Below are 27,225 nucleotides of genomic sequence, written 5' to 3'. Positions count from 1 at the left end.
GCACGCGCACGCCACGCCCCCCTTGACCTCGGACGCAGTGCCATCCACAGAGAGTGGCTGAGGGCTCTCCCCTGGGAGCAGGGGAATGCCGGAGAGGACGAGCGGCACACGATACCCCATTGTTTGGTTTAGCAGTCACTGACTCCCCCCGCTGCTACCGCCGCCACCCGCATCACCCCCCCGCAACAACACGGGCTGACCGTCTCAGCGGGTTAAACTGATTAGAAAGACGTTTGCGGTCCGACTAATCCTCCGTCCTCGCACCGATTCCCGGCTCCTCCAGCCTGGGAAGTGAGTTTTCATTTCCTGATCATCATCGTCATCATCATCATCATAGAACCGGATCCCAACAACAGGTTAAACTCATCACACCTTGTAATAAACCACTAAGATAAAATCGATTAAGCCCTCAGATTTATAGCGATACTTAAATCTGTAGGCACAATTCCGTCTTTCACGGGCCCTTTTACTTAAAAGCACGCGAGGGTGCGTTAGATAAACACCTATGGGACTGCACACATCAATGCTTCTGTGAATATACTGCAGTACAAATAAACCCAATTCCTAGAGTGACGCGCTGATAGAAAATCCAAACTTTACACGCAACTTTTGAGGAAAAAATGCCAGAAAAATCAATGTCCCGCATTCAATTCAGCCCTCCCCGGATTGATTGATCAATCATCCAATCAGTGATGATTTGCACGGCTGTGACGACGGTTCCAGCAGAACCACAACAGCCGACACTTGTATCTGGAAGCTCTTTTCCAGCCAGTGTCGGAATGTGATCCCAGAGTGTCATCGCGTGTTGGTTTTTCGAGGTGAGGGAGAGCTGCCAGTCACGTTAGGGGAAGCGTGCGAGGGGGGACACGGCGACAGGGCGGAGACTGCAGCAGGATTCCCCAAGACTGCTCTCATAATTGAGCGAACATCTGACTTTGTCCCGCGCTGGCAGATGGTGGGTTGAGGCGCGATCCAAGGGGGGAGATTTACATCCATTGTCCGGGCGCACAAACTCCACAAAGAGACAATAGTATCGGTAAAGGGCAAAAGAGAGCAGGGCTGGAAAAAAAATCCTTTCAAAGCCAAACCAATAGCAGCGGAAATTAAGCCGGTCTGCAAGAAATAATCAAGCACATAGAACATTTTAATGCTGTTGGGCCGGAAAACGTTAAAAAGAAAACTGGTGCTGAAGAAGCATCCAGGAGAGAATGTTTAAACCGGAACGGAATGGTTGAAACTTTAACCTGCGCTGTCAGCTGTGTTCGGAAGATGAGTTCACTCTGCATTTGATTAGACCGTCTGCAGAACTGATTAAGAACTAATTTCGGGTGCTGTCAGGCAGGAGTCCGACGCCAATCAGAGCGCAGCCCTGCGCGCTGCAGGAGGAGATTGATGGACCAACCAGACGCCCATTGTGGCTGCTGACACTGATGCGATACCTCCTCAGCAGAGTCGCTGCGCTCAAAGCGACAGACGCTCGGGCTGCTGGATCAGGCCGGATGTCAATGCTTGCTTTATTCACACTGAAAGAACACAATAAACAGGACTGGCTGTTCGGGGTGTTTATTAAAACTGGGAAATATTTTGTGCAGGAAAAAGTCTGTTAACGTTGGACCGTACATTACTGGACCCCCCCCCCCCCCCCCACCCCCCGTTATCCACACACTAATGCGCTAAATGTTTCAAATGACATTTTCGCTCTTCTCATTTCTTTTCCTTTTCAAAGTCAAACGAGGTGCGCGGCTCCTCTCTTCGCCATGTGCAACTCAGTGTGAGTAAAACTTTGTTTGGTTGGATGCTGATTTTGGCAGAGGTCCAAACTGCGGATGCACTTTACACCAATGAGAGCATCCATTTCAACAATCGGTCCCCCATATGGCACCGAGGCCCCTCCTCCACGCTCCATCCCGGCAGAGGGTCTCATTCATGCTTCCAGACAGCGGTTCACTACGAGCCTCCTGGCCCTCGGATCAACTGTTCTGATCTGATCTGGCCCCGCGACAAAGGGAAGACTTTTATGTTAAAGATTATTTTTTTCTCTCTGGACTGCCTGAGGAGTTGAGTCCTCTGGGCAGGTGACCGTTTGCGTTCGCCCGAGATTTGCGCTTGGACAATACTTGCAGTAAGAGGGGGAATTTATCTGTCACCATCGTTTAAGCCTTAAACAAAAGTGTGAGTGGATTCTTATTGAGGCGACCTCTGAAACACCACAGGGACGTTCGTCCAGTGTTCAAAGCTGTGTGAAAGCTCAGTGGTTTTGTGGCGCTCTGGAGGAGCGCAGCGCCTTGCGGTGGACCTTCTGTTGTTTGCCAAAGTGCTTTAGCTTTTTCCACTAATTATTCCCCATTGAAGTTTTTCTATAAAAAGTGCACTGAAACGAACAAGACGGGGCTTAAATGTTCGGGATCCAAGAGCACCTGATAAGAGAAGTGAGCGGATTAAAAGAGCGAAGTCTTGGAGAGGAGATGGATCCAGTCCGGTCGTGGGTGCGTAATGTCGGGGTTGTGGATGCGAACGTAGCGGCGCAGAGGTACAGTACAAACACAGCTGTTCCGCTGACATTAACTCAGTATTTTTCAGCTACACTCGTTGATTTTTATTCAAATGTCATTATTATTTTTCATGATGAAGGATTATGTGTTCACCGATGTGTTATATTGAAGGTGCGGTCTTTCTGTTAGAAACTACTTGTTGCAAAAGATGGCGAGGTTTAGGTCTATATTATTAATATTAATAATAATAATTTTCTTATTAGTAGCAAAAGCATTAATCGTAGAAGTGTTTCTTTACGTCTTGCACTTTGGTTCCTGTGCATTAAACCGTAACTTGTAACTTTAAATAAATCATTTTTTTATACGCAAAGCAGAACTTTGCAAAAATAGTCTCATACTTTTTATTCATAACCCAAATATCTAATATATATCCCCCCAAAATTATGATACAACCTATTTGTTTTCATAGAATAGATATTATATCTGATATAGTTTTCATTGGTTATACTTCATTCAGAAACATCGGGGCCACGCAGTTTAGATGCTCAGAAATGTTAATGTTGTTCAAAACTCTTCGCAGATTATTCCCATGTCTTTCTTACTTTTCATTTATGGATTTGCGTTTTAATTTTGTTTGGAGACCGGAAAACAAAACAATGGGTGGAATTTCCCTAAAAACGCAAATAATTATGTTTCAAGGGCGCACGTCAAAAAATACTTTAATAATCTCAACGCAAAAATCATAGTTAAAATCCCTTGTTTAACTGTTTGTTTTTTTTAAATATTTAAACCCAATTCATTGTGACTAATTCAACTACCTTCTTATTTTAAAAAAAGTCACATCTCACATTAGGTGGAAATGTTTGAGTTTTGTTTTAAAGAAATTTAAAGTAAAAGATGAAACGTACCGCGACGTTTGAGGTGAAATAGATCACAGCGGGGAAATTATCAGCTCATCGATTTTTCAACTTCTTTATTTTCAGTCTGGATCAAAGTCCTTTATAATTTTTTTTTTTTTTTTAATGCATAAATTCAACAGTTAAGCTTCTCTGTATTCTGTATTCTTTATCAATTTCAATTATTCAAATTATTCTTGGACACAATTGATAATTATATTCTTAAGCCTTAAAACGTTATAATGATAATAATGATAATAATTATTGCTATTTACCCATTAGTCCTTTTAGAGTATTACAAAAGCCACAGGCAATTTGTAATTCTATAGAATTAATATATATTTCCCAATAACACACATTAAAGTGCCTGAAAATCAAACATAATTTATCTTCACACATTTTAAGCTTGATGATTCTCATGTCCTGTCTATGCCAAGGTGGATTTTAGAGATTGTAAACCAGCTTCTTCAAGATATTTTGTTGTCTGAATGAGATGTGTTGGAGGATGAAGCTGAGTGTCTCGTCCTCTCTGCGTCCTCAGTGGGGTCGCTCTGTCCAGGGCCCATTTCGAGAAGCAGCCGCCCTCGAACCTCCGCAAGTCCAACTTTTTCCACTTTGTCCTGGCGCTCTACGACAGGCACGGCCAACCTGTGGAGGTGGAGAGGACCTCGTTTGTCGACTTCGTTGAGCATGACAAGGTGTGTGAGCATCTCTGCTGAAAGGTTTTCAGCAACCCTAAACCATAAATGTTATCACAAACGGCCGAAAAACAGTGAATAATACCTGTGGAAGGGAAGCGGAGTCTCCCAGCCCTGACCAGGTGCTCATCCTGAGCTCCTCCATTAAAGCTGAACATATTGAACAGCTGATGGCAACATGTTTACACAAGTTTTACCCTCAATGAGCTGATGATGGGAGTTTGAAATAGAATATCTAATGACTAATTAGCAGCTTGCCTCATTAGGAGGACATCACTACTTTTAAAATGCAAATTATGCTTGCTGCTGTTACATAGAGAACTCATCATCAAAGTCTCCATTCCTTTGTGCCCCCCCCCCCCCCATATTTCAAATACAGCTGTGGGGGGAGCGTGATTCCTCAGGTTGGACAAGACCAAAATAAGGAAGCGTGCAATGTGAAGTTAAAAGGAGACGAGAAAGCAACGTCTGCAGGCCTTATGCCCGGTGTTGACGGATGTCTCTGCCTCGTGGCGAGGGGAGTTCTCCCCATCCTGTCAGCCACAGTTCACACGTAGTTTTGTCGTGAACTGGAAGTGAGGCAGCAGTGACTGATGCCAGGGCTGAAAGCTGTCAGTATGCTCCTTCCTGTGCCATCCGGCGCAGCGTAATTTGACGGCTGTGGAGGGCTTTATTTTCTGCATGGTTACCCTGGCATCTGTTTTTGCTTTGTAATTATGCAGAGGTAGAGAGGTGGCGCGGCGAAATGAACGTTCAAAAGTTGCCATGCAGAGCATCGTTCTGATGTGGAAGGCCCATCGCCACGTTTGATGCACTCTTTTACTTTCTGGTTCTTCCCGATGCATCTTAATTCCCACACATGCGCTTCCCCTCCATGCAACTGTCTCCCTTTTCTCCTTCCACACTTTCTCTACCTCCCTAACCTTCCTGGTTCCCTCTCCTCCTCTCAGACTCCCGTCTCAGTGATGCCAACCTCCTGGGTTATTGGACCAGAGAGCAATCCTTTGAGACCACTTAGAAAGACCAGTCGAGGTAGAGGAAGTGAAAGGAAGGGAAGGAACAAGGAATGGAGAAAGTGTGTGGAACTGTACGTGTGTCTGTGTCTGTATGCGGTGGTAGTGGTGGGGGTGGCGGTGTGAGGCTGAGAGCCTGGGGGGAGGGAGGGTTAGTGGAAAGGAAGTTTTTCTGTCAAGGTCGAGTGCTGCTCCGTTTCGCACACAGTTCTTTCAACTCTCCGAGACGCACTTTGCGCACACTCGCGTGCGCATGTATCCGTGCCAGTGCTGAGAAGAGAACAATTACAAGTGATCTCAGGGTTTTAGGTGTTGATATCCAACATGCTGGTTCAGACTCTGCAAAGATCCCTGGGTAAGCGCTCATCCTTCGAGTCCCACGTGGGGCAGAGCCTACAATACACTTTGATCTTGACGCTGCTCCAAAAAGAGGATGAGCTACAGGATTAAGTGATGCTCTGCTGTATTTATCTGTTTCCCAAATGTGCTTAACTGCATGTTCCATTTTTTGTGTGTGTGTGTGTGTGTGTGTCCTCTCTTTTCCAAGGAGCAGTCAGGAGAAAAGACCAACAACGGTACTCACTACAAGCTGCAACTCCTCTACAGCAATGGTGAGTAGACTCCGACGTGGCGCCAAGGCCTACAGCCCAACACATGCACATTTTCCCACATCTTTGCTGCCTCCTTTCCTGACTCACCTCGCCTATCTGAGCTCATAAATAACCTCCTGCTCATCCTTTAATCAATGGGTTTGTACTGCTCGACGTGCAGCTCTGCACGTCTGGGCCCACGTATGGCGAAATGATGTCGCTACCCCGGCCCAATTCCCCTGTCCCTCATTCACTCCCAGCTTCCCATACCTCCCTCCCCCCATGGCGCTTCCACATCAGATCCCGAGAAATACACAGAGAAATTTGGTTCCCATGAGCCACTGCTGCCCCTGCTCTGCCATCATGGTGGCACCCATGGGAGAGAAGATAAAAGAGATGCTCCAGAGCAACCCCCTTGTAGATGCTCCAACACACACAAACACACACACACAAGTGCGTACTTACACACCAAACACACTCCTCCACATCCTCTCGTCTCACCCCCCTCCCCCAAGCGATATCAAAGGCATCTCAATTGAGACTTTGATGAGGCGAATGGGTCTTTAAATGCAACGCTCTCCATAAAAATCCTTTGGATGATGAATTCTTTAAAGAAACGATTTGATGCATGCCTCTGCTTCATCACGTGCCATCGACAACACCAGTTCTGCATCAACCACAGGTTTGTGTGTTCTCCAAAGAGCCCAAATCAGAGCCACACCTGGGTGAACTGATGTGAAGAACACACTTACTTCCTTAACTCACCAACTGCTGCTGGCAAATGATCTATCAAACGTTAGGAATTTATGACATGTTAACTGCAGGGGAATCATAGGGAACCATTGTGAGAATGGCACTGGGAATTCTGTAGAATATGACAAATCGGTATCAAACACGATTCCCAATCCCCTCAGAGACCATCAGAGAAAACATGGACTTCTTGCCAATCTTATTTCTCCATGTTGGCTGGCCTGTGTTCAACGCTTCCTCTGAGAACGTATCCACCATATTTTGACTAAAAAAAAGGGACATAAAGTCATAAATCTTTCCATTTTATTCTGCGAGTCCTGCTGTGTTCCTTTAAAGCAATTGGTTCTGGTGGGTTTAGCGGTCTCATTCCAGCTCGATTGATTCATTTCACAATTGCAATGTTTTAAAAATATACTGGTGGGGGTTTCCCCCCCCCATTCTTTTCCTAAAATCAATCATTTCAGTCATGTGATCACAGCCAGGATCATTTTTTGCAGGTGTTCGCACAGAGCAGGACCTCTACGCACGACTTATCGACTCCGTCACTAAACAGGTTGGTGAGCTTTCCAAAAATCTGCTCTAAAGGAATTTAACCCCCTCCTGAAGGTAACAGTTTAAATCTGTGGAACTCAATCTGTTGCTCTTCATCTCCTCCCCTCAGCCCATATCCTACGAGGGACAAAACAAAAACCCAGAAATGTGCAGAGTTCTCCTCACACATGAAGTCATGTGCAGGTGAGTTTTTACATGTGCAGCCCCCAACGGGCACAACTTTCACCCATTATAATCATCCAGTGGGTTGTGTCATAGTCAGGTTTAAATGTAAGTTTAGGGCCACGCTAAGAGCCTTTTTTTTTTTTAAACAAAAACCAAACTGTGGTTTCAAATGTAAGTCTGGCCTGTCATCCTCACTGTTTCCGTGGTGACCCCCGCTGCTTTCTGCTGTATTGCAGCATGTTATCAGCCAGCTTCTGTTTCTTCTTGGGGCTTGTGCCAGTGTTGGGAGACAATCCACCGTCCCCAATGAGAGGTGACCCCCCCAGCTCCTATACAAGTTATTGTGTTTGAACTATTTCAATGAGAAAAACAAGATCTGGGCTTTGGTTATTATTTTACAGCTGAAAAACAAACAAACACAAAACAGGTGAAGATGTGTTCCAGAGAGGTAGGGAACTGGGACACTGACCCAGGACCCATGTGGTAGCAGGAGGAAAGACAGGGGGCTGGAACATGGAGAGAGGGGCTAACAGAGTGGGGTTTGCCATTGTGCAGCCAGCAGATGCCCGAATGTGACTCACAGCTGGCTAATAACAGAGCCGGAGAGGCAGAGGGCAAGCGTCACAGCTGGGGAGTGAGGCCGTCTGACAGGGGGGCGGAGGGGGGCAGGGCAGGGCCAAGCTGGGACACGAGAGGGGTAAGGCGAGGTGTAGGGGTGGCAGATGGTTAGGGGTGGGGGCACCTTTGTTATTCAGTGAAGGGGACTTTGTGGGGGCGGTGGCCAGCAGGCTCCTCAGACAGGACTGCTGACGAATGGTAAGATGCCGTGTGTGTTTGTGTGCGTGTGTGAGTGTGTGTCTGTGTCTGTGTATGAGTGTGTGTGAGCGTGCGTGAGCCTGCATGGGGGTAGAGTTTGATTTTGAAATCAATGTGACAGATTGCCTGGCTGGCTTTTCACTTCTGAATGGTCTCTCACTGTTTGTAGGGTGTGTTGTTGTACCTTTTCTTCCTCTTTTATTCCTTTGTCTCTTCTTCCCCTCCCCTCTCATGCGTCCTTTGTGTGATCCCGGGCCTTGGCCGACTGCAGGGCTCAGTAGTCTGGGTTATAGTGGATGTGGAGGGTCCTGACAAATGATGCCTCCTCCTTTTTAATTAGTTTTTTCCCCAAACCGACTGACTTTTTTTTGTCTTTTCTGTCTCTTTAACTGCTCACCCAGCCGCTGTTGTGAGAAGAAAAGTTGCGGCAACAGAAACGAGACCCCCTCTGACCCAGTCATCATTGACAGGTAATGAGATCAAATCACATCCACTCTATTGCACTCCACCTCAGGCAGACAAACAGGTACTGTAAGAATCCCCTCTGAGTCCCGATACAACCAACTTCTGGGCAAAGTTGCACAGTTTCGTCCACGTGTCTGACTTCCATGTGTTCCAGTTGCTTTGATCCAAACTGATGGCCTGTTTTCAAGCTGAGATCTTTCACTTCTATCACTCATTACATTTAACGTCTGGCATCACACCTGAAACCTTCCAGAATTATACATTTGCTTTCATCAGAAGCATGTGGCTCTTTTATACCTCCAGTCAACCCCACATATGTAGTGAATGTTCACCCTGACGGGCATTTATCAGGCTTAAAAGCAGATGACCGACGCCATGATCAGCATGTGTGAGCGCTTTCACGCGTGTGTGGCTCCTGAGGTCCTGCCTGGCATTAACCAGCGTGATGAAGGCTCATGAGCAGAACGCACAGAAAATACTTTCTCTGTGATGCTGAGGATGCAACCCTCATCTCCTGAATCCATCCGGTACCCCCCAGTCTCTCCTTTTCCATCTCCCTTTCTTTCTACCCTTCTCACAAACAGTCTGTCGAGAAAACACTCTTCATATATGTCAAGGACCCTTCTTCCCCCTCCTCAGTTCAAGTTGGCTGGCTGTTGACAGCATGTCTCCAAGGATCTTTGCCGAAGATAGTTTTCATATAATGGAAAAATCGGGCTGTTGTCTTTTGAGTTTTCCCATAATTCCTTGGAGCAGCTGCTTTTCTCATTTACTCTAGCACACTGGTCTCCCAAACTTTTTTTTGTACATCCTCCTTACATGGCTAAAATGCATGAAAGTTTGTTTGCGTGTCTTCCTGGAGGAGCAACTCCTGCCCCACTGTGCGCATTTGTGTGCAGGCCGATATCTGTCTGCAGGGATTGATTTAAATGGAATCATTGACCTACTGTACTCACTAATCACACTGGGCATATCCCGTCCTGATGGGAGCTTCTTCCTCTTGACTGGCCTGTGAAATCCACTCCTTGGGGAGTATAGAGTACTAGCAGCAGTTAATTTCTGATAAGCCAATGGAATTTTGCGTGGCCCTGTGCCCTTATGTTCACACTGTCAGTAAAGTAAAGAGATTTACAGGACAAAGAGTGTATGTGAGGTTGTGGTACACACTTGTACGGCGTTCACAAACAGAGGTATTTTAATGCAAGTGTGTGTGTGGAGATCCTTACATGTTTATTTATGTATGTATATAGATGTTTGTGCAATTGTGTATGTGTCTTTGTGACCCCTACGCTGACCTTTTTTGCTCAATGCTTGGGTCTTAAATTATTCATGGCTGTGTGTGTGTGTGTGTGCGCGTGTACGTGTGCATTTGTGTGTGTGAATCTGTGGTTCCAATAATCAGCCTCCTGCTCCCAACCCCAACACCTGTTCTCCAATTAACATGCAGCGTGCTGGGGCCCACTTGCTCACATCGCCCAGCTTCTGCTTTCTACCCATTTTTTATTTTTCCTGCTCCCTTCCTCCACTTCTCGCCCCCTATCAGGACGACTGCGCGGCCTACTCCGCCCTTTCCACTCACATCTACCCGGCGTTTACCATTTTACTTTTCTGCTGCTTAATAACTCAGTTCCTGTTCGTTTCCTTCCCTTTAGCCTGTCTAATTTTTCCATAATTAGGTGGTGTCATTAGGACACCTACCCAAGCACAGGGGACTCAGCAATTCCCCAAACAGTCCAAACCCCCTCTTTTCTAATCTCCTTTCCATATTGTTTCAGTTTTTTTCACCCCTTCTCCTGCTGCTGCTGCTGTAGTCCCCCCCCCCCCCCCACACACACACACCATTCCCACCTCCTCTTCCCCCTAATCCTTATTTGAGTGAAAGGAAAGAGAGGAGATCACAGCTGATCCACAGGGAGGGGTGAAGGGATTGGGTTGGGGGGATGGGGGGTTTGAGGCTCAGGGATGAAGGGGGCAAGGGTAGTGACAAAGAGATGACTCTTGAGTTTCCAGCGAGAGAGCATTATCTGATGTCCTGCACCCCGCCGCGTCTAATAGTTTTACAATTGTGTAATAGTAACATTGGAGAGCTGCTGTACTCACAGACCTCTTTGACTCCTCCGTTTAGACGCTGTCTTGTCGTTGACTGATGAGCTGACTTGTTGTCTCAATGGTTAGATGATTGATCAGCGGCCAAACAGATCCATTCCTGTGAGAACCATCACCATTAACCACTTCACCTCCAAGCTCACTGCACTGATTGTTCCTGCTAGTTTGGGCTTAGCTTCATGGATGTTGGTGCTCTCGTGTGAATTTGATCAGCCCCCCAACAATTTTTTGGGGGGCTGATCAAATTCAAACATGAGACTTAAGAAAAGTAGATCCCAAAACCTTGTGCACCGTTTATCTGGGACGAAAGACACCTTTTCAGATTTATTTACCGGGTCCCTTTACCAATGACAAGCCTGTCAGTTAAATTAAAGACAGGATTATCCTCATGACTGATTCTGGCAGTGCTTTTTCACTGATATTCTTTCTGTCATTATCTAGAGGTCTTCTTCTCAGAGACATTCCCAATATTAACTCAGGTAGATCTGTTAATGGTGGGATTATTGCCACTCTGACCTCTGACCTCTGGGAAAACTATATTGGTTCTGGGCCAAAGCTGGCCCCTGTATTTATGAGTAAACCATGGGTTTACAATGGAGACAAGCAGATGTCAGTATTAGAATTAGGCACTGTGTGTTTTTGGATTGGCGCAGCGCTCGGTGGGAGTGCATGCTTTTATATTTGGCTAAGAAGGTGGGATCAATATTCGGTCATAAGGACTGTGAGGAGGGATCCATGGTATGGCAGGAGCCTTGTGAGGATGGGGGAGGGTGGTGATGAGGGGGGTGATCAATGGCAAGCACTATCTCACTAATTGATCGTGTTTCCAAGAGGGGGCTTTTTTAACAAGCCTATGCTCTGAGAAAAGGAGAATAATCAATAGGAATTTTCCAATGTTGTCAATACGGCTTCTCCCCCTCTCACATCCAAAATGAGCTTGGCAAGATTTACACACACTCATATATGTCAAGGTTTAATAAGCAAGTCCTCCACCTGGAAGGCACCAGTGCTGTCGTTTTTCACGTATGAGGTTCAAGCAATTTCAGATGATCATTTTACAGTTTGAGAAATGATTAGTTGTCCGAGCTGTTAGCTCCACTTCAGATACTTGGTCTCCAAGAGGAATCCATTACTCTTAATCTAAGGTTGTGGGTCGTATCGATCTGTTTGTGGTCTTGGTTCTAGTTACGTGCATGTACCACAGCTTTGTTTTCAACTAGTCCGGCCAGTTTCTTTTTCCAGCGCTAATCAATATGTAGTAGATAGCTTTACAGTATTCTCAGCTCAATTACAAAATTCCCCCGTGGAACATTTATAATTTGTTAATACCTTGTACTCTTGCAAATCCTGGAGGGCGTCCCAAATTAAAGAAGATTGCAAAGATAAAGCCACGCCTTCAGTTTCCTCTCTCTCAGACTAGTGAAACAGTTTGACAATAGAAATATTCATAAATGATTTGCTGCTGTATGTAATTATCTGGTTTTGCAGTGAATCCGAGCAGTAGTTTGGCCATCCTATCATATCCACCTTCCAGTGCCTGCTCATTTTTGTATCAGGATAATCGCGGTGTATGCTGGCAGGTGGGATTAAAATTTACAAGCTTCTGATGCTGTTTTCACCTTCGCATTTATTTCACTGTTCCTGCAGCTGGAACCATACTGTAGTTTCTGCCTGTACTGTAAAAGTAAGGAACACAACCTTCCATATTCTGCAGCAAAAGAAAACACAAGCTCTGGAAAACAACATTTAACTATCGACCAAAGAATAAAAGCATTTGTAACATTTGTTGGACCGTGTCAGGGGTCAAATTCCTCCCCTTTCCCAGATGCATACTCGCATGCTGCTGCCAAGTTGCCTCTTTCAGTCATCACGTATGTGCACGCACACAAGTTGAAATATTTCTTTTTGTTGTAAATAACTTCCATAAAAGCTGAAAACTGCAGGGCAGTGCTACTCCTCAAATAAAATCCAGAAAATTGAGTTTCTGACGTGTAGCAGATTAAGAAAATCCATTTCCTCCATCTCTCACACTGAGATGAAATGTGTTTTCTGTTTTGGTCTTACAGCAAATGTAAATGCTCAAAATCTGTCACAACCTCGCACAGTAACTAATATGCTAATCACACCCACCTATCACACACACTTTACATGGATACACACAGAGTTCGACACTTTGGCCCCTCCAGTTTTCTGTCAAGGGCCCCCAGTGCTGTCCAGTCCCTCCAGACCCCCTGTCAGTGAACCCCTCAGGCTCAGGGGCCTGGCAGCGTGGCGACAAGGCCTTGAGGCTCCAGTGCACACTGGCTTACATTGCAGAGCAATATGCAGGTTGGACCACTGAGCAGCTGGCACAAGACCATGGGGATGGATCCCCCCTTGGGGCAATTCAGGAGGGAGAATGACACAAAGACAGACAGGGAGAGACGATGCGATGTCTGGAATATCAAATTCACTGACAGGTTGTGCTTCAAACTGCAAGGGAATTAGACTGGCAAAAATAAAAAAGAGAACACTTTGTAGAAACTTTCTGGTCTGATGTGAACCAGGACGATCCTGGACTCCAGTGTGCACAGGAAGTGTGTAATGAGTAGTAGGTTATGAGCCGAGTTTGTGTTTGGTCACCTTTGCTCCGCTTCAGGCAGTGTTAGCTGTTGAGGCTTGAACCCTGACACGAGGAGTAGGCCCAGTTTGTTTTCTTTTAGAGAGCCTACAGAGGGGGCAGTCGGAAACAGAGCGGGGAGAGATGTTTTCGCAGGAAATGGGAATGGACTACCAATAAGCTAATGTGGAGTAACTGCAGGGGGGAGGTTTTGAGTGGGTAGGATGCAAAGAAGAGGAGAGAAAGGGATTAAAATATCTGAACTGCTGCTCAAAGGCTCCCAAAGGCTCTGAAATTAGTCTCTCGGCAAAGTGGCGAGGGCAAACCCGACCATTTGTCTGGTCAATAATAACGTTCACCTTTGATTGAGCCTGGAGAGATTAAGAAGGGGCACTCAGAGGATCAGAAGAGGTTAGATTAGTGTGAATTAGAGGTACTTCAAGCCATAAAGTGAGCAACTTGTGATTATCATGGTGAGTTGAGGTTGGTTGCCTTGTTTTGGATTGAACTGTAGAACTAGTGTAGTTGCCACTGTAACGGTACCAGTTTAATCAGGTGTGTGAGATGGGCGACAATCAGTCACCGTATCAAAGAACAAGGGTGTTTTTTTTGGTTGATGTCACTGCTGTTGGGCCCTGAGCGAGTGTGGTTGTGCACATGCGTGTGTGCGTGACCATCGTCCTGTTAAGGTCTTAAATTTCACTAATGACTTAACGATGCCCCCTGGTGCCGGCGCGGCCCCGCTAGACACTTTTGTTTGTTTGTCTCCTTATCTGGAATCTGTTCCAAGAGTCATAATTCTGAGAGCGCCCCAGTCTCGCTGTTTTTGAAAACACACGTCACTTTTGAAAGCACAACACTAATATTTACACATCTGAGGCATTTATAAAACTGATTTACTCTCGAACGAATTGTTTTAGCCAGAAATGCAAACAAGTGAAAGCAAACAAGCACTATAAATGTAGTTTTTGTAAGATGGAGCTGATAACATCGTGCAGATAGCACGGGAGCGCAGGGGAGAGATTTACATGCAAGCAGAAACGATCGCGAGTGCTGCAGCTTTTCTTTTTCCCCCTCCTCACGGGAAGAAGTAAGCCAGGCTTAGGGAAACAGGAGTATAATGGCTGTAATGTCAGTAGAATGTTTTGGATGCGGGCGTGTGTCATCGCGTGTGTGCGGAGGTACTGATGAATCTGTCAGGTCTCAGGGCAGGGGGTGATGTGACTGCTGACAGGCTCCCAGCAGGCCTGCTGAGAGCTCCAACAGTCTGTGTGCCCTCCCTGCAGCACCCCCACCCCGCCATCACTTGACTCCCCCCTCCTCTCCCAGTCCTCGGCTCCACACATTTGTTGTGTATTAGCCACGGACAGTAAATTACAGCCGCCTGGACCTCTGCCTGATTCCATACCCATGTCTTCACGCGTTCCTCTCCTGCCTCCCTCACCCCAACGTGCTATTAACTCACCTTCCCTGCGTACGTCTGTCTGTCTGTCTTCCTCCTTTTCTCTCCTTTTTCTCTCCCTGCGTCTGTCATATTCGCCTTGGCTCTTCAACTCCTTCAACCCCTGTCAGACTTCACTCCTCTTTCCTGTCTTTCTTTCACTTCTGTTATAGTTTTGTGTTCTTCCATTGTGTCACGTTACAGTACACTCCTCCACTCCCCCCCTTTACTTTCTTACAGGCAGGTCCCTGTTGTCTAAGCTTCACAGGTTTCATAGCCTCTCCTTTTTTTCTGTCTTTCTCTCTCTCTCTCTCTCTCTCTCTCTCTCTCTCTCTCTCTCTCTCTCCCCTTCTCTCACACACACCTACACACGCACACACTCGCACACACACCTCCCCAACCATCCGCACCCTCTCTTTCTGGAAACAGATGTTGTTTGTCAGATCTTATCATTACTGGCTAATTAAGAAGACATCTCTTCTCCTTCTGTTGTTGCGTCTCTCTTTCCTCTTCTCTTCCTCTCAGTGGCACCCATCCCAGATTCATTGGTCTTGTCAGAGAAAGGTTCAGGTCGAGCTTTGATAGCCAGATTATCGGTCAATCTAATTGATGATTGATTGAAAGGGTACGGACGCAGCAAGATTAGTGTTGTTGCATGGCAGGTGACCTCCTGGTATCCCTGAAATCTATTCAGCTTCAGCTTCGGAGCTCAGTGTCTTCATTCGACAGTTGAGAGTATGTTTTGAATCCTTGTCCCTCAGGACTCAGCAAGCTTGCTGGGAGAGGTGAGGCTACTGATGGGACTTCTATTCCCTGTCCTGGTTGTGAATTCATGTTCTCAACACTTTGAATATCCATCCATTTGGCAGCCTGTCTGTAGTCTCGTGTGGCTGGGCTTTGTATGCAAACCCTAAGCTGAGACATCAACTCATTTCCCATCCCCGCTGCTCGTTTAGCAGCCAACGAGATGTAATGCCGTAAACCTCCGCGTGGAACGGCAGCCTTCCTATCACTTTCGCTTTCTTCCTCTCCAGCCGAGCTGCCGGGCCTCGTTTGTTTTTGCAGTGGCGCTGTTGAAGGTTTTACGGCAATGCTAAGCTCAGTAAATCAGCGCCGCTGCTTTAAACGTTCGACTTTGTCACAGCTCTCAAGTAGTTTTGGAGACGGCGTGGGGCTGGGGCCGAGGTTGCAGGGGTGAAACCAGCCTGGGAGGCTGTGGGGGAAGAGGCCAGAAGGGGCAAAACCAATCCAGCAGGCATTATGTTTTAGATATTTATATGTTCACTGTCTGGGATTGATTTGATCACAGTTTTAAGTTATTATTATTATTATTATTATTATGATTATTATTATTATTATTATTATTATTGTTGTTGTTGTTGTTGTTGTTAATATTATTATTATCATCATCATCTTTTTACAGACATTTCATTTTAATTGACTTTATTCATGCACAACAATATGTTTATCATTAGTTATACTACTAAACATTGATTGTGAATTATACTGATTAAAACATGACATTTTGCCAACTTCAGAGTTTATAATGTGGAGTCAACATCAGGTTTCACACACTGGTACTAATTCCACTGTGGTTAAAGCTGATTTCAACAACCAAAGAAGTTCGATTAGGAAAGCGGATAATTCCATTAATCACAAAACATACAAAGATTTCAATAAGTCATTTTAGGCTCTGGGCTGCTATTCTTACTGCTGGGTTGTTAATTGGCCCTCAGCTGTAACACTTGGGTTAAATTAAGACGCCATCTGTCTTTTCAGTGATGACTGACACATTTCAGAAACTGTTGCCAAAAGAGTTAGAAACTCTGACCTTGGATCCAAATAGCCAGTCAGATATTTGCTGGTGGGGCTGATGCCACATATACCCTGCATGTTTTTGGTGGTGGAGGGGAGGTCGGACTGAGGAGCGGGTGTGAAAGGTCCTGTGGTGGTATGTGACAGAGGGGGTATCAGTTCATGGAGGGTTTTCTGTGCCCCATTAGCAGTGTCAAAGGTCATGTGCCCCGGGTGTTAACCCTGGTGACCAGTCTAACTTCCAGTCTGCCAGGGGACCTGGGTCCAGGGGTATTTATTACTAACCCCCACCCCAGCTTTCCATCCCCCCCAAATGCTGCTCTCCCACTGGAGGAAAACAAAACACCCTGATCCCTCTCAGCCCAGCCATTCATGTACTAATTGGTTTCATATCCATACACTGATGCATGAGGACTAATTTGTATATTTGTGCCCTACATACACTTCAAAAAATACACTTCAACAATCCCCAAACAAACCTGGCGTTATTTCTACTGAAAAATCCGATCTCTGTTCTTACACGAGTGACTGTGCACACGCGGCTGCTTGCGAGTTGTTGGTTTCCCTGTGAGCTCATGCATGAACGTGTATGTTTTGTACAGCCAGGGTGACATATGCATGCGTCCACACAAGCATCTGGGCTTGCTGTATGAGTTAGTGCTCCAAGTGTGAGAGTGTGGCAGAAGAAGGCCCTTAGCGTGTCAATATGTTTTAATGCTTCACATCTGGTTTCCTAATTTTCCTCTCCCTGTTCGCCCTCCCTGTAGCTCCCCTCCACCGAGATGTCAGGACACTGTTTTGTTTTTTCAGGGTGATGGAGGGGATGTCGGATGAGTGATGGTCCCGAATGCAGGACATAACATTACCCCCTCTCCTTTCTTTTTTAGTTATCAGTTTCCTCCACTTTTTATTTTCTAGAGCATCAACGCAGACTTTGACCTTCTGTTTACTGAACACATGCCACAAAGCGCATCCACATCTGCCAAACAAAAATGACGACACCATCCTCCTCTCCGTTCTTCTTGCTGCTTCCTATTCCATGATGCTGTATCAAAGCATACATTTGTCATGTCTGGTGCTCTAACTCAAAAGGCCAAAGCAAAGCCCAGAAAGATGGGTGGAAAAAGTTTTCCAGCTGTGCCGCTAACTAACTTTAGACTTTGTGCATCACATGCTTCAAGAGTCGCTGCTACCAGTAAAGTTTCATTTACAATGAACACAGAGGGCGATGTGTTTTATGTCTATGTGAAAAGGCAGTTTGTGTCAACAGTGATTAGTGCTGATGAATGCCTATGAATTTTTTTAGAGGTCCTGTGCTGCTTGGGTGCTCGCTGCATGATTAAGGCCATATGTAAAGCAAAGTGTGTAACACTTATGCGTAACAGATGCCCCAGGGATCCGAGAAACATAAAACTTAAGGGCCACACCGATGGGGGAAATATGTACAAACGCCACATATTCACTATTGTTTTTAGTTTCACTAGTTGCCGACCAGTCTTGAATTAGTTTTAGTCGTGCACGTTGTCACCACCCGGATGGCCGCCTCATGCTGCGTGTGCCTGTGTTTAGTCTTGGGAACCGAAGCAGATGCAGACAAAAGGAATCGTAGACCTTGACAAAGAGGCAGAAGTGAAGACAGAGAAGAAAAAACAGACACCCTGCGGTGCCACAGTGGAAAATGATCCCGAGGTTTAAGACTTGGAGTCTATGGTTTGTTTGTGTTTCCTGTTTCAAGTGTGTCTGTGGAGGGTAGGTTCGTGGGGAGGGAAAAAAAAAACTCAGTTTCCATCGCTGCAACACCGTACACCTCTGTGAAAATTGTGATTTTTCATGCATACGTCGAAAAGATAAAGAGAAATAAAGCTCTGAGTGGAAATTGTTAGTTGCCTAACACCAAATTATCTATCACTGTTAGCATGTGCGACAGTTTCAAAGTGAAATGTGTTTCCCATTAACTGTGTTTAAACTGTGAGTGACTTAACAGTCTTCTAAACAAACGGAATCGCCACCGTTACGTCTGTGTTATTCAATCTAATCATCTGTGAGTGCAAAGAACAAGACAAATAGTAACACTAAACATGCCTGAGCTAGTGGAGTTTCTTTGAAAATAGCTGTTCTCTGCAATTTCCCTGTGACATGGAGATCACCTCCAACTCCTTGCTCGCACTCCTCATCCGCCCGCCCTGGATGGGGAGGTGTGTGGGTGTATTACATTACGAAAACAAAAACAAACAAGAGCAATATTAAACTTTTGCAACCACAATAGAGGAGGGGGATAAAAACAGAGGGTCTTCGACTTCTTATTAATTATGCAAGATTAGTCTAATTATAATTCAGCAAATGAATGTGTGGCAGAAGGTGCGAGGCGACGGGACTGGGAGATTTGCATGTTAAGTGGGCAGAGGGAAGCGGCTAATGCATGCTAATATATGCGTCAATGTCTCGCTTTAATTTCAGCATTTGCAGCTGTGTGCGTCCGAAACCGAGGGGGGTGAAAAGTTGACTCAATGGGTTTTATTTTTGGGGAGGGGGGCAAGTTACATAGGGGTGTTGGTGTATTAGAGTGTGAATGCACGCATGTGAACGCACGCGTCTGCGTGTGTGGCATCTGGTGTCATGCAAACAGGGAATGATGAGAAGAAGTCAACAAACAAGGTCAAGAACCCTTCAGAAAGTGCACGGAGCTTGAGATGGATGTAGACAACCGCTCAATTAGGGTTTTGATTTTGCTATCTGAGGCGTCGCTGCATTTTTTCTCATGTCAGTCAGTCAGATGAATGATGACCCCACGTTGGATAAACACTGCTTAAGTCCAAAGACTAAACATAGTTCCAAAAACAAAGATTCCGTCCCCTACTTATATATATATATAGGCTGTTAAAGTGGTCCAACGTCACTGTCCACTACATAATGCACAGTCCCCAGAAAGGTAGTAAACAGAGCTAAACAGGCCCATGTGGAATTTAACATATTACCACCCAAAACTCTGCTTGGAAGCTGGTGGTCCGGCTCTCACTAATAGATTATGGTCGCCCTTTGCCAAACAAAATATTGATTGTCCTCCACAGAAAGAGCTCAAATCAAGAATTACTGGACTCACTTTTGGAAGTGGGAGCTATTTTCAAGCCAGTTTCATTTCACAGGGGATGGAGCTGGAGCGAGCGATGGAAGAAAAGCTGACAAAACAAGGGAGAGACTGGTATTCACTGGGAGGGTTCAGGCATGTGAAGTTCCTCTCCCAACAACCGTTTTCCATTAGAATGACTTATATCTGCAGAGAGCGCCATGTGGGTGGGATAGTTGACCATGTGTCCAAATAACCACGGCCTCCATCTGAAGCATTTTTCTTCTCTGCCGTTGTCGCTCGTTTAATTGGAACATTAATTGATGCATTTTTAACAAGCGTGACGGAACGACGCTCCCCGAGATGTGACGTAGACATCTGGTCTAAGGGCTGGGCCGTTGTCAACCACCACAATTAACACAGCGCCGCTTCCAGGCCCACTTCTCTTCTGTTCCTCTGCAAATTCTGCAGATTTCTCCTGACTGAGTGATGTCCTGAGCCAGGTGCACCTGCTCTCGTGCACGTTCCTGCCTCTCACCTTGCAGAGGCTCCCTCTACCTCTACTCTCTATGTTTCCGTGATGGAATGTGTTCTTGTTGTTGCCTTCCCTTTCCCTCCACTGTCTTTGCCTCTCAGCATGGGGACTTTGGGATTGCGGCAGAGCTTCGTTGTCAAGGCAACGAGCTGTGTTGCCGAACTGCGTACACCTGGGATTTGGAGTCTCTCTCTCTCCCCCCCCCCCGTATTCTTTCCTCTCCTCTTTTTATTCCACCTTTCTCTCAGGTTTTCTTTGGTGTTGCAGAGGCTAGCCGAACCCTCCCGTTCTCTGTTTCTCTCGCTCTCCTCAGCCTATCACCCTCAAGTACTCACTCATGCATAATGAGACACATACAGTTGAAAACAAAATCCGTGTCCTGCGCTTCTATCACTGCCTTACATTTCCACCTCCTCATTTCACTTTCTCTGTAGATGTCTATACTCCGTTCCCTCTCCATTCCCATGTGGGGGTTCAAATATGGCTTTGCGGGATACCACAGTCCCCTGAGTCCCCGGGCATACATCACTGTCTCTGGTTTACTTTGAAACACAACAGCGCTGCTCACCGGACGACGCTTCAAATTCTCATCACTTGATTTAAAGTGTAATAACATTGACTTAATATGGAGCTAAACAGCTGTGATTGATGTCAGAACTGCAATCAAGCGCACGTGACAGCGGCATCCCGGGAAAAATAATGAACGTTTCCTCAGAGCGTTTCAAAGTCGCAAATGATCACAGGCGTGACTCCTTCATGATTTCTTTCATTACTGATCTGCAAACATGTGTCCTTTTATTTACCTTTGCAGGTTCTTCTTGAAGTTTTTCCTCAAATGTAACCAGAACTGTCTAAAGACGGCTGGAAACCCAAGAGATATGAGGAGATTCCAGGTATGAAATGATCGCTAATCTACGTTCTTGTTTTTCTTTGTCTTTCTTCTCTTTGATTTCATTTGTCCAACGTATGAGATGGTGTTTACACGTCATCAGTCAATTCAGAGATTGAGGTGAAAGTTAAAAATCAATGAGAAGTTAGTAAGAGAAAGCGAGTCAGATATGTGGGATCCATGATTTTTTTTTGGTGGGAGTGGGGGTGCAGGAAATGGGCTGAGGTGTTTCAGGAAGTTGTCAAGAATTGACTGATTGGGTCCAGATGGAGGAGGTCATGCTCTGTGACCCAGGAAGTGGTCACAGGGGACACTCCCGCCTCACTTCCTCCTCCGTCTTTCAGCAACAGCGGCTCCCCGTCTGGCATTCTCCTTCTCCCAGCAAACCTCCGTCCCTTCCTCATCTCCGTGCCTCCACTGTCTTCCACCTTGTTTGCTTTAACTCCTGCAATGGTAAAATTGTTGCAATACATAATATTTACTTTGGCAGAACTAACCAATTGGTCCTTTCTATCAGATTTCATAAAAATGGCAAAAAATATTAATGGGTGACATTTTTAAAATCCAAATCGCCCCATATCTAAAACATAAAAAACAAGCTCTTAAAATGCAATCTCATCATCACATTTCCATTGAGAGAAAACTTAACACGCAGCGTCCCATCATTTATTATGTCTGTCATCTGCGTAAAGTCGACCTGGGGAGGGACACACATGGTGAGCCCAGAAAATCAAATTAAGGCTACTACATATATCATCCCACGCTTTTAACGGCCAGCTGAAACGCAAGATTTGATCCATATGTTCGGATTGAAGGAGAACGGGATGAGCTCGCTGTGACCTTTATGAATCAAAGTTAGGCAAGAGTGTGAAGAACACATGGAGACCTGAGGGGGGCTGGAGGGGTGCACGAGCGGTGTCATCGCTAGAATGTCGACATATTACGATCCCGGGAATGTCCCATTACCTGCTGAGAAATGTCCCTTTCCCTGTATATGGAACCAGTTTACTGCTGTAACCCGACCTCGTGACTCGCAGCGCGCTGTCCAACCTCGACGTTCAAGCCTCTCCTGCCTTTCAGGTGGTCTTGTCCAGCACTGTGAGCGTCGACGGCCACGTCCTAGCCGTGTCTGACAACATGTTTGTTCACAACAACTCGAAACACGGCCGCAGAGCTCGCCGGCTGGAGCCGGGAGAGTCTGTGGAGAGCACAATGGAATATGGTGAGAAACTGGAAAACACTGCCGCGGTGCACGTATGCTGTTTTATTTTATTGCACATCCATTTAATCATTCACTCTCAAATACATGCATGATCACAGAAATTAACTGTAACAGCCGGAGCTGTCAAATATCCATTTCAATTAGCGTGATGTATTAGACATGACCAACAGTGGTGTGGAGGTCTTAAACTGCGCTAATTATTGCATTAACTGGTTAAATGTCTTCGCATAAATGTAGATCTGATTAATGTCTTAAATTCATACAATTAATAATTGTATGCACTTGCTTTGCCCCCAGTTTTTCCAGGCTGATTTTCAAGATTATTGCTTGTCATTCACACAAAGACTGATTTAAAGAATGAAGTTGTGCGTCAACATGCTGATTAATCCATGATTATTGGATAGATGCTTACAAACGATCACAACAAACAAGCACTTAGATTCCACAATGTTGAAGAAGGTGGGAACGTGCCGACCTCAGTCACTTATGATGACAAACTGCCATCAGGTGTCCACCGTGATGCAGACGAAGGGCTCACAGATGAGGCAGTTTCTGGGAGAGAAACATGTAATAGGAGCTTATCTGGTAACTTCGCTGAGGGGCTGCAGCTGGAAGCCCAGCTCAGTTGTTTGGAGACACCAGAGGGAGATTAGCCTAAAGAAATCAGCATTCAGAGTTCTTTTAGTCCCAATCGCAACAAAAGGTCTTTGTCATTCATGTGATGGAAACAAACCTTTAATGCAGTTAGAACTTAATAATAAAGTGCTCTTCCTTCAATACCATATGCTCGATAAAACTCACTGAATCAATATCATTGATCAAAGGCTCTTGGTTTACATAATGCTGTGAACATTCATCTTTCAGGATTTCATCCTCTGCTCTCGCAGTGACTCTGATTTTCCTTTGCTGTGCAGCGACTCCCTGTATTAAAGCCATCAGCCCCAGCGAGGGCTGGACCACCGGAGGCGCCATGGTCATTGTCATCGGGGAGAACTTCTTTGAGGGGCTACAGGTGGTGTTTGGCAGCATGCTGGTGTGGAGTGAGGTAGGACTTTTCTCTAGGATGTTTCGCTAACGGCGGTGCAGGATTCCACAGTTACATATGTGCCGAGGAGCTTTCCTACAGGCCTACAATGTTCTTTCCAAATATTCAAAATGAAGGAAGTAATTTGTTTCCCTTTTGCTGCTGTCTTCATTTCTCAGCTGATTACACCTCATGCCATCCGTGTTCAGACGCCTCCCCGGCACATCCCTGGAGTTGTCGAGGTCACGCTGTCATATAAATCTAAACAGTTCTGCAAAGGAGCACCTGGACGCTTCATCTACACGGGTATTTATAGAGAACACATGCTCCCTTTTTACATCACAAACATGAGGTTTTCGTCATCTTTGAGCACGGTTTGATGACCCCTGTGTAATGTCCTTTATTATTGCCTATATTTCAGCTCTAAATGAGCCAACCATAGACTACGGCTTCCAGCGTCTTCAAAAAGTAATTCCTCGACACCCCGGTGACCCAGAGAAACTTGCCAAGGTTAATGATTACATATACTGCACTCGCTCACGTGTTTTCCAGAAATAATTCTGAGCCGTGGACAGATGTTAAGATGCTATTCTTTGCAGGAGATTCTCCTGAAGAGAGCAGCAGATCTTGTGGAGGCTCTGTATGGAAATCCACACAGTAATCAGGTAAACGAGATGGATTATAAAAATAGATATTGTAAATTACATATTGATGTACAGCTTTATCTGTGAATTCCGTTTGCCAATGGTGTGCTAACCGATGTCTGACTGTTTTCAATTATCTGAGTAATAAAGCTGCGGCAACATGAACGTGCTCCAGATGGCGAAACCATCAGTGGATATATTTTGACGACTTCTCTGGTTGCATTATGATTGCATAATATGGTGCATTAGTGCTTCTAGAAGCTTCAACAGCTGTGCACAGTAGATTGATTGGACATGGTTTTGACTCTCCCCCCCCAAAAAAAAAGTCATACATGTTTACCAACATGCAACAGATGCATAGAGAAACAGCCCTAAGTGTATGACACTGTTGGCTAATTTCAACCTCTCTTTTGCAGGACATGCTGTTAAAGCGAGCAGCTGATATTGCTGAGGCACTCTACAGTGTTCCCCGCCCTCATAGTCAGCTGCAGGCCCTGCCCAGCTCACCAGCTCACGGCAGTGTCATGGGGCTGGGCTCCTATCCCTCCCAGCTAGGCGTCAGCATTGGGGAGCATGGACAGAGCAGTCAAGGTGCGCAGAGTGATTTTTAAAAATGTGATGCACATCCGTTCCCAGGCAGAACTTTACAATTGATGCAGCTTTGTTCTAATTTTGCCCGATAGGTTACATTAGGAATAGCAGCAGTTTGTCTCCGCGGGGCTACCCGTCAGCCTCTACTCCACAGCAATCAGGCTATGGGGGCAGCGGAGGGATGACTGGAGGCTATGGGACAGTTCCCATGACCAGTCTCGGAGTCCCAGGCTCTCCAGGGTTCAACAGTGCCTCCCCCACGGGCTCTCCCTACAGTAAGACTATTTTGTCTTGTGTAATTATCTTCACATTTACAATACTGTCAGCCATGATGTTGACCAGTATCCTCTCTCTGACAGTAATGCCCTCCAGCCCAACTGTACCAGGAAGCTCCAGCTCCTCATCATCTCTCTTGCCTTTCTCGTCCTTCCCATCTGCCTCTAAGCAGAAGAGTGCTTTTGCACCCGTCCTCCGGCCTCAGGGCTCTCCTTCCCCGGCCTGTCCCGCCTCAGGGGGGAACAGTTTTAGAGGTAGCCACCCGACTCACTATCTGACCCCACTGTCCGAACTTACAAACGCCGTTTAAAGCCGTCTACTACCCACTCAAAGGCTTTGGGAAAGAAGACCGTTGCTGGATGTACAATAATTCAACACCCGACTCTTTAGAATCAATCTATCTCTTTAGATTGTCTGTATTTTTTCCCCTCCAGCACTGTGGGGCCTGCCTGTCCCTCCGATGTAGCAGCTCACCCACTCCGATCTACCACAGACCAGGTCACATTGGCATTAGAAGGGCCGGGAAGAATGGAGAATTTGATAAGTAGTGACCGTGTTAAGTGTCCTCTCCTGAGCCAGCCGAGGTGAACTGTAAGGGGGATGAAAATATCCAAAGAGCAGTCATCTATTCCAGAGACACCTAACTCTCCATAGGGGACGGAGTCACACTGGACCATATATCACTGTGTGTCTGCATCAAGAAAGATCGCTATTAAACAAAAGGAAAGCTTGTCGTGAGGTCACCCAAAGCTTCTACATCTGCATATACCTCTGGTCTCTTATATGCAGTACTGGGTTCCCCCGAACCTTTTACCAGGGACTTACACGACCAGGAACGCTCAACTTTACTGGCGATGAACCGCTGAACTATGAAGTTGTGGCATGAAGAAGCAGGGTGTGATTTGTCTACTGTATGTATGGACTCATTAAACGGCATGTGTGTACACTGTCTGTGAGGTAGCGAGACTTTTGTAGTAGACTTTTTGAAGGCAATTTACATTCCAGAAAAACAGACCCTTTATTTTTTGTTCTGATATCTCTGCAGTCTTTTCAAGGGAGAACTCTTTTGTCTCAAGGGTTGTTATTAAAGGAATTCATATATTGATTTATTTAAAAACAAGCAATTTAACTTATTATAGTTAGTTTAGCGAATAATATAAGCTGTTTTTTTTATTGAAACACAGTAGTTCTTCTCCAGCTGTCAATTCTGTGAGGTGATGCCTAATGATGGTTTAATGATCACATGATGACCATTTTGGATTTTAGAGCTTTTCTCATATTGTTATGCGCTTATCGAAAGATGGTCACTGTCCTGGTATGTTTAAACTTTCACATAAAAAGCCATTCTGGACATTATATCATTCCAATTTCTAATTTACTTCAGGCCTCTAGTCTCTATGCAGTACGGTAAGTGAAAGCACAAGCTGCTCCAAAGAAAAGATCGGGGCACATTTGGCATTCATTTAACATTTACAATTAAAAACTAATGCCGCTCACTGAATTTCCTCCTCATATCTTGAGAACGTCATCCTCAGGATGTGAAAACAGCATTTACTTCTTTGTTTTTAGAAATTGGTTAATTTTATTTATTTAAAAGAAAATAGCAATTTATTATTTTTCGAAGCCATCTTTCTTTGAATTGTAATAAAATGGCGCAAATGTGATTTGTATATTTCAAGGTGTAATTTTATTTTGTGCTCCAAATAAAACACATGAGTCAACAATGTGGTGTGTTCTCGACCTTGTTTTGACACGTACACACGCGGACACAGGTTTTCCAACATCTCTGGGAATTGTTTTTGTCTGCGCTCCTCACCTGTGTGCTCCTGCAGCCTGCAATGCTGTTTTGTATATATAACTGATGAGCCGCAGCTTCTTAATTGTGAGGCACGCGTTAAAGACAGAGTAGAGCATGTCAAAATAAACAACAACACCCCCCATCCTTCTCCTCTTCAGTAAGCCAGCTTTTCTCTCAGGACCAAGCCTCTGGGGGCCTGAGCAAGAACCACATGAGTCTCCCTTCATTGTGGCCTCTCTCTCTCTCACTTTATAGAACATAAAGCCTCTCCCTCTCTCCAAACACACACACACGCATGCACACACACCTAGGCATGTGCCTCGCTAATTCTTTATTTTGTACTGCTTTATCTTGTCTTTCTCCCACTTCCCTCTTTTGCTCCTCTCAAATGGCCCTTCTCAGCTAATGTAATTAGCGCTGGTAAAGAAGGGCAGTTAATTACCCACTCTATTTTGATCGAGTAATTAATGTTATGCCAGGAAACAGCAACTGTTTCATTAACATATAGCGCTCAAAGCAGTGAGGGGGCAGGGGAGCACAAACTGGATGCACACAAGTATGTGTGTGTGTTTGTGTGATACTTATATGGACAAACACAGTAACGTGTCAACAGCTTCGTTTGGTAACTTGTATACTTGAAAAGATGGCTGACGCTCTCTTATCTGACCTCTAAGAGTCACCGTCAAGTGGTGCTCGTCAAAGGGGCTGCCGCTCCCTCCTCCCCGTCGCTCGCTCTTTTGATGTGCTGTTAATTTGACAAGTTAAAATCAGCTTTGTTGGCAGT

At 45.5% G+C, this 27,225-nt stretch overlaps 1 protein-coding gene across 4 annotated transcripts; it reads left to right on the top strand.

Moving 5' to 3' along the window:
• The first annotated feature begins 63 nt into the window (after positions 1-63).
• On the top strand, positions 64-26,367 carry ebf2 (EBF transcription factor 2). 4 transcript variants are annotated; one of them, XM_057032562.1, is made up of 16 exons: positions 64-2,530; positions 3,930-4,086; positions 5,653-5,710; positions 6,937-6,992; positions 7,101-7,174; positions 8,374-8,442; positions 20,809-20,890; positions 21,967-22,108; positions 23,023-23,153; positions 23,312-23,438; positions 23,554-23,642; positions 23,732-23,797; positions 24,193-24,367; positions 24,460-24,642; positions 24,727-24,897; positions 25,078-26,367. In XM_057032562.1, exons 1-16 carry the CDS (start codon positions 2,397-2,399, stop codon positions 25,107-25,109), a joined length of 1,746 nt encoding a protein of 581 aa, XP_056888542.1. In that variant the 5' UTR covers positions 64-2,396; the 3' UTR covers positions 25,110-26,367. The 4 variants fall into 4 exon arrangements, with proteins under 4 accessions (XP_056888542.1, XP_056888540.1, XP_056888539.1 ...); XM_057032560.1 differs by having other exon boundaries at positions 5,647-5,710; XM_057032559.1 differs by having other exon boundaries at positions 24,727-26,367.
• The last annotated feature ends 858 nt before the right edge of the window (positions 26,368-27,225 follow it).

The sequence above is a fragment of the Takifugu flavidus genome, chromosome 5 (assembly GCF_003711565.1).
Source record: "Takifugu flavidus isolate HTHZ2018 chromosome 5, ASM371156v2, whole genome shotgun sequence".
In the NCBI taxonomy this organism is placed as follows: domain Eukaryota; kingdom Metazoa; phylum Chordata; class Actinopteri; order Tetraodontiformes; family Tetraodontidae; genus Takifugu; species Takifugu flavidus.
The sequence above is the reverse complement of the archived record's forward strand: the minus strand, read 5'-3'. Positions and strand labels throughout refer to the sequence as shown.

Excerpts from the sequence above, each read along its gene's own strand:
- ebf2 (XM_057032558.1), top strand. The coding sequence starts at position 2,397 with ATGTTCGGGATCCAAGAGCACCTGATAAGAGAAGTGAGCGGATTAAAA. Across the intron at positions 6,993-7,100 it reads TCGACTCCGTCACTAAACAG|CCCATATCCTACGAGGGACA; the intron begins GTTGGTGAGCTT and ends TCCTCCCCTCAG. Across the intron at positions 23,154-23,311 it reads GCATGCTGGTGTGGAGTGAG|CTGATTACACCTCATGCCAT; the intron begins GTAGGACTTTTC and ends TTCATTTCTCAG.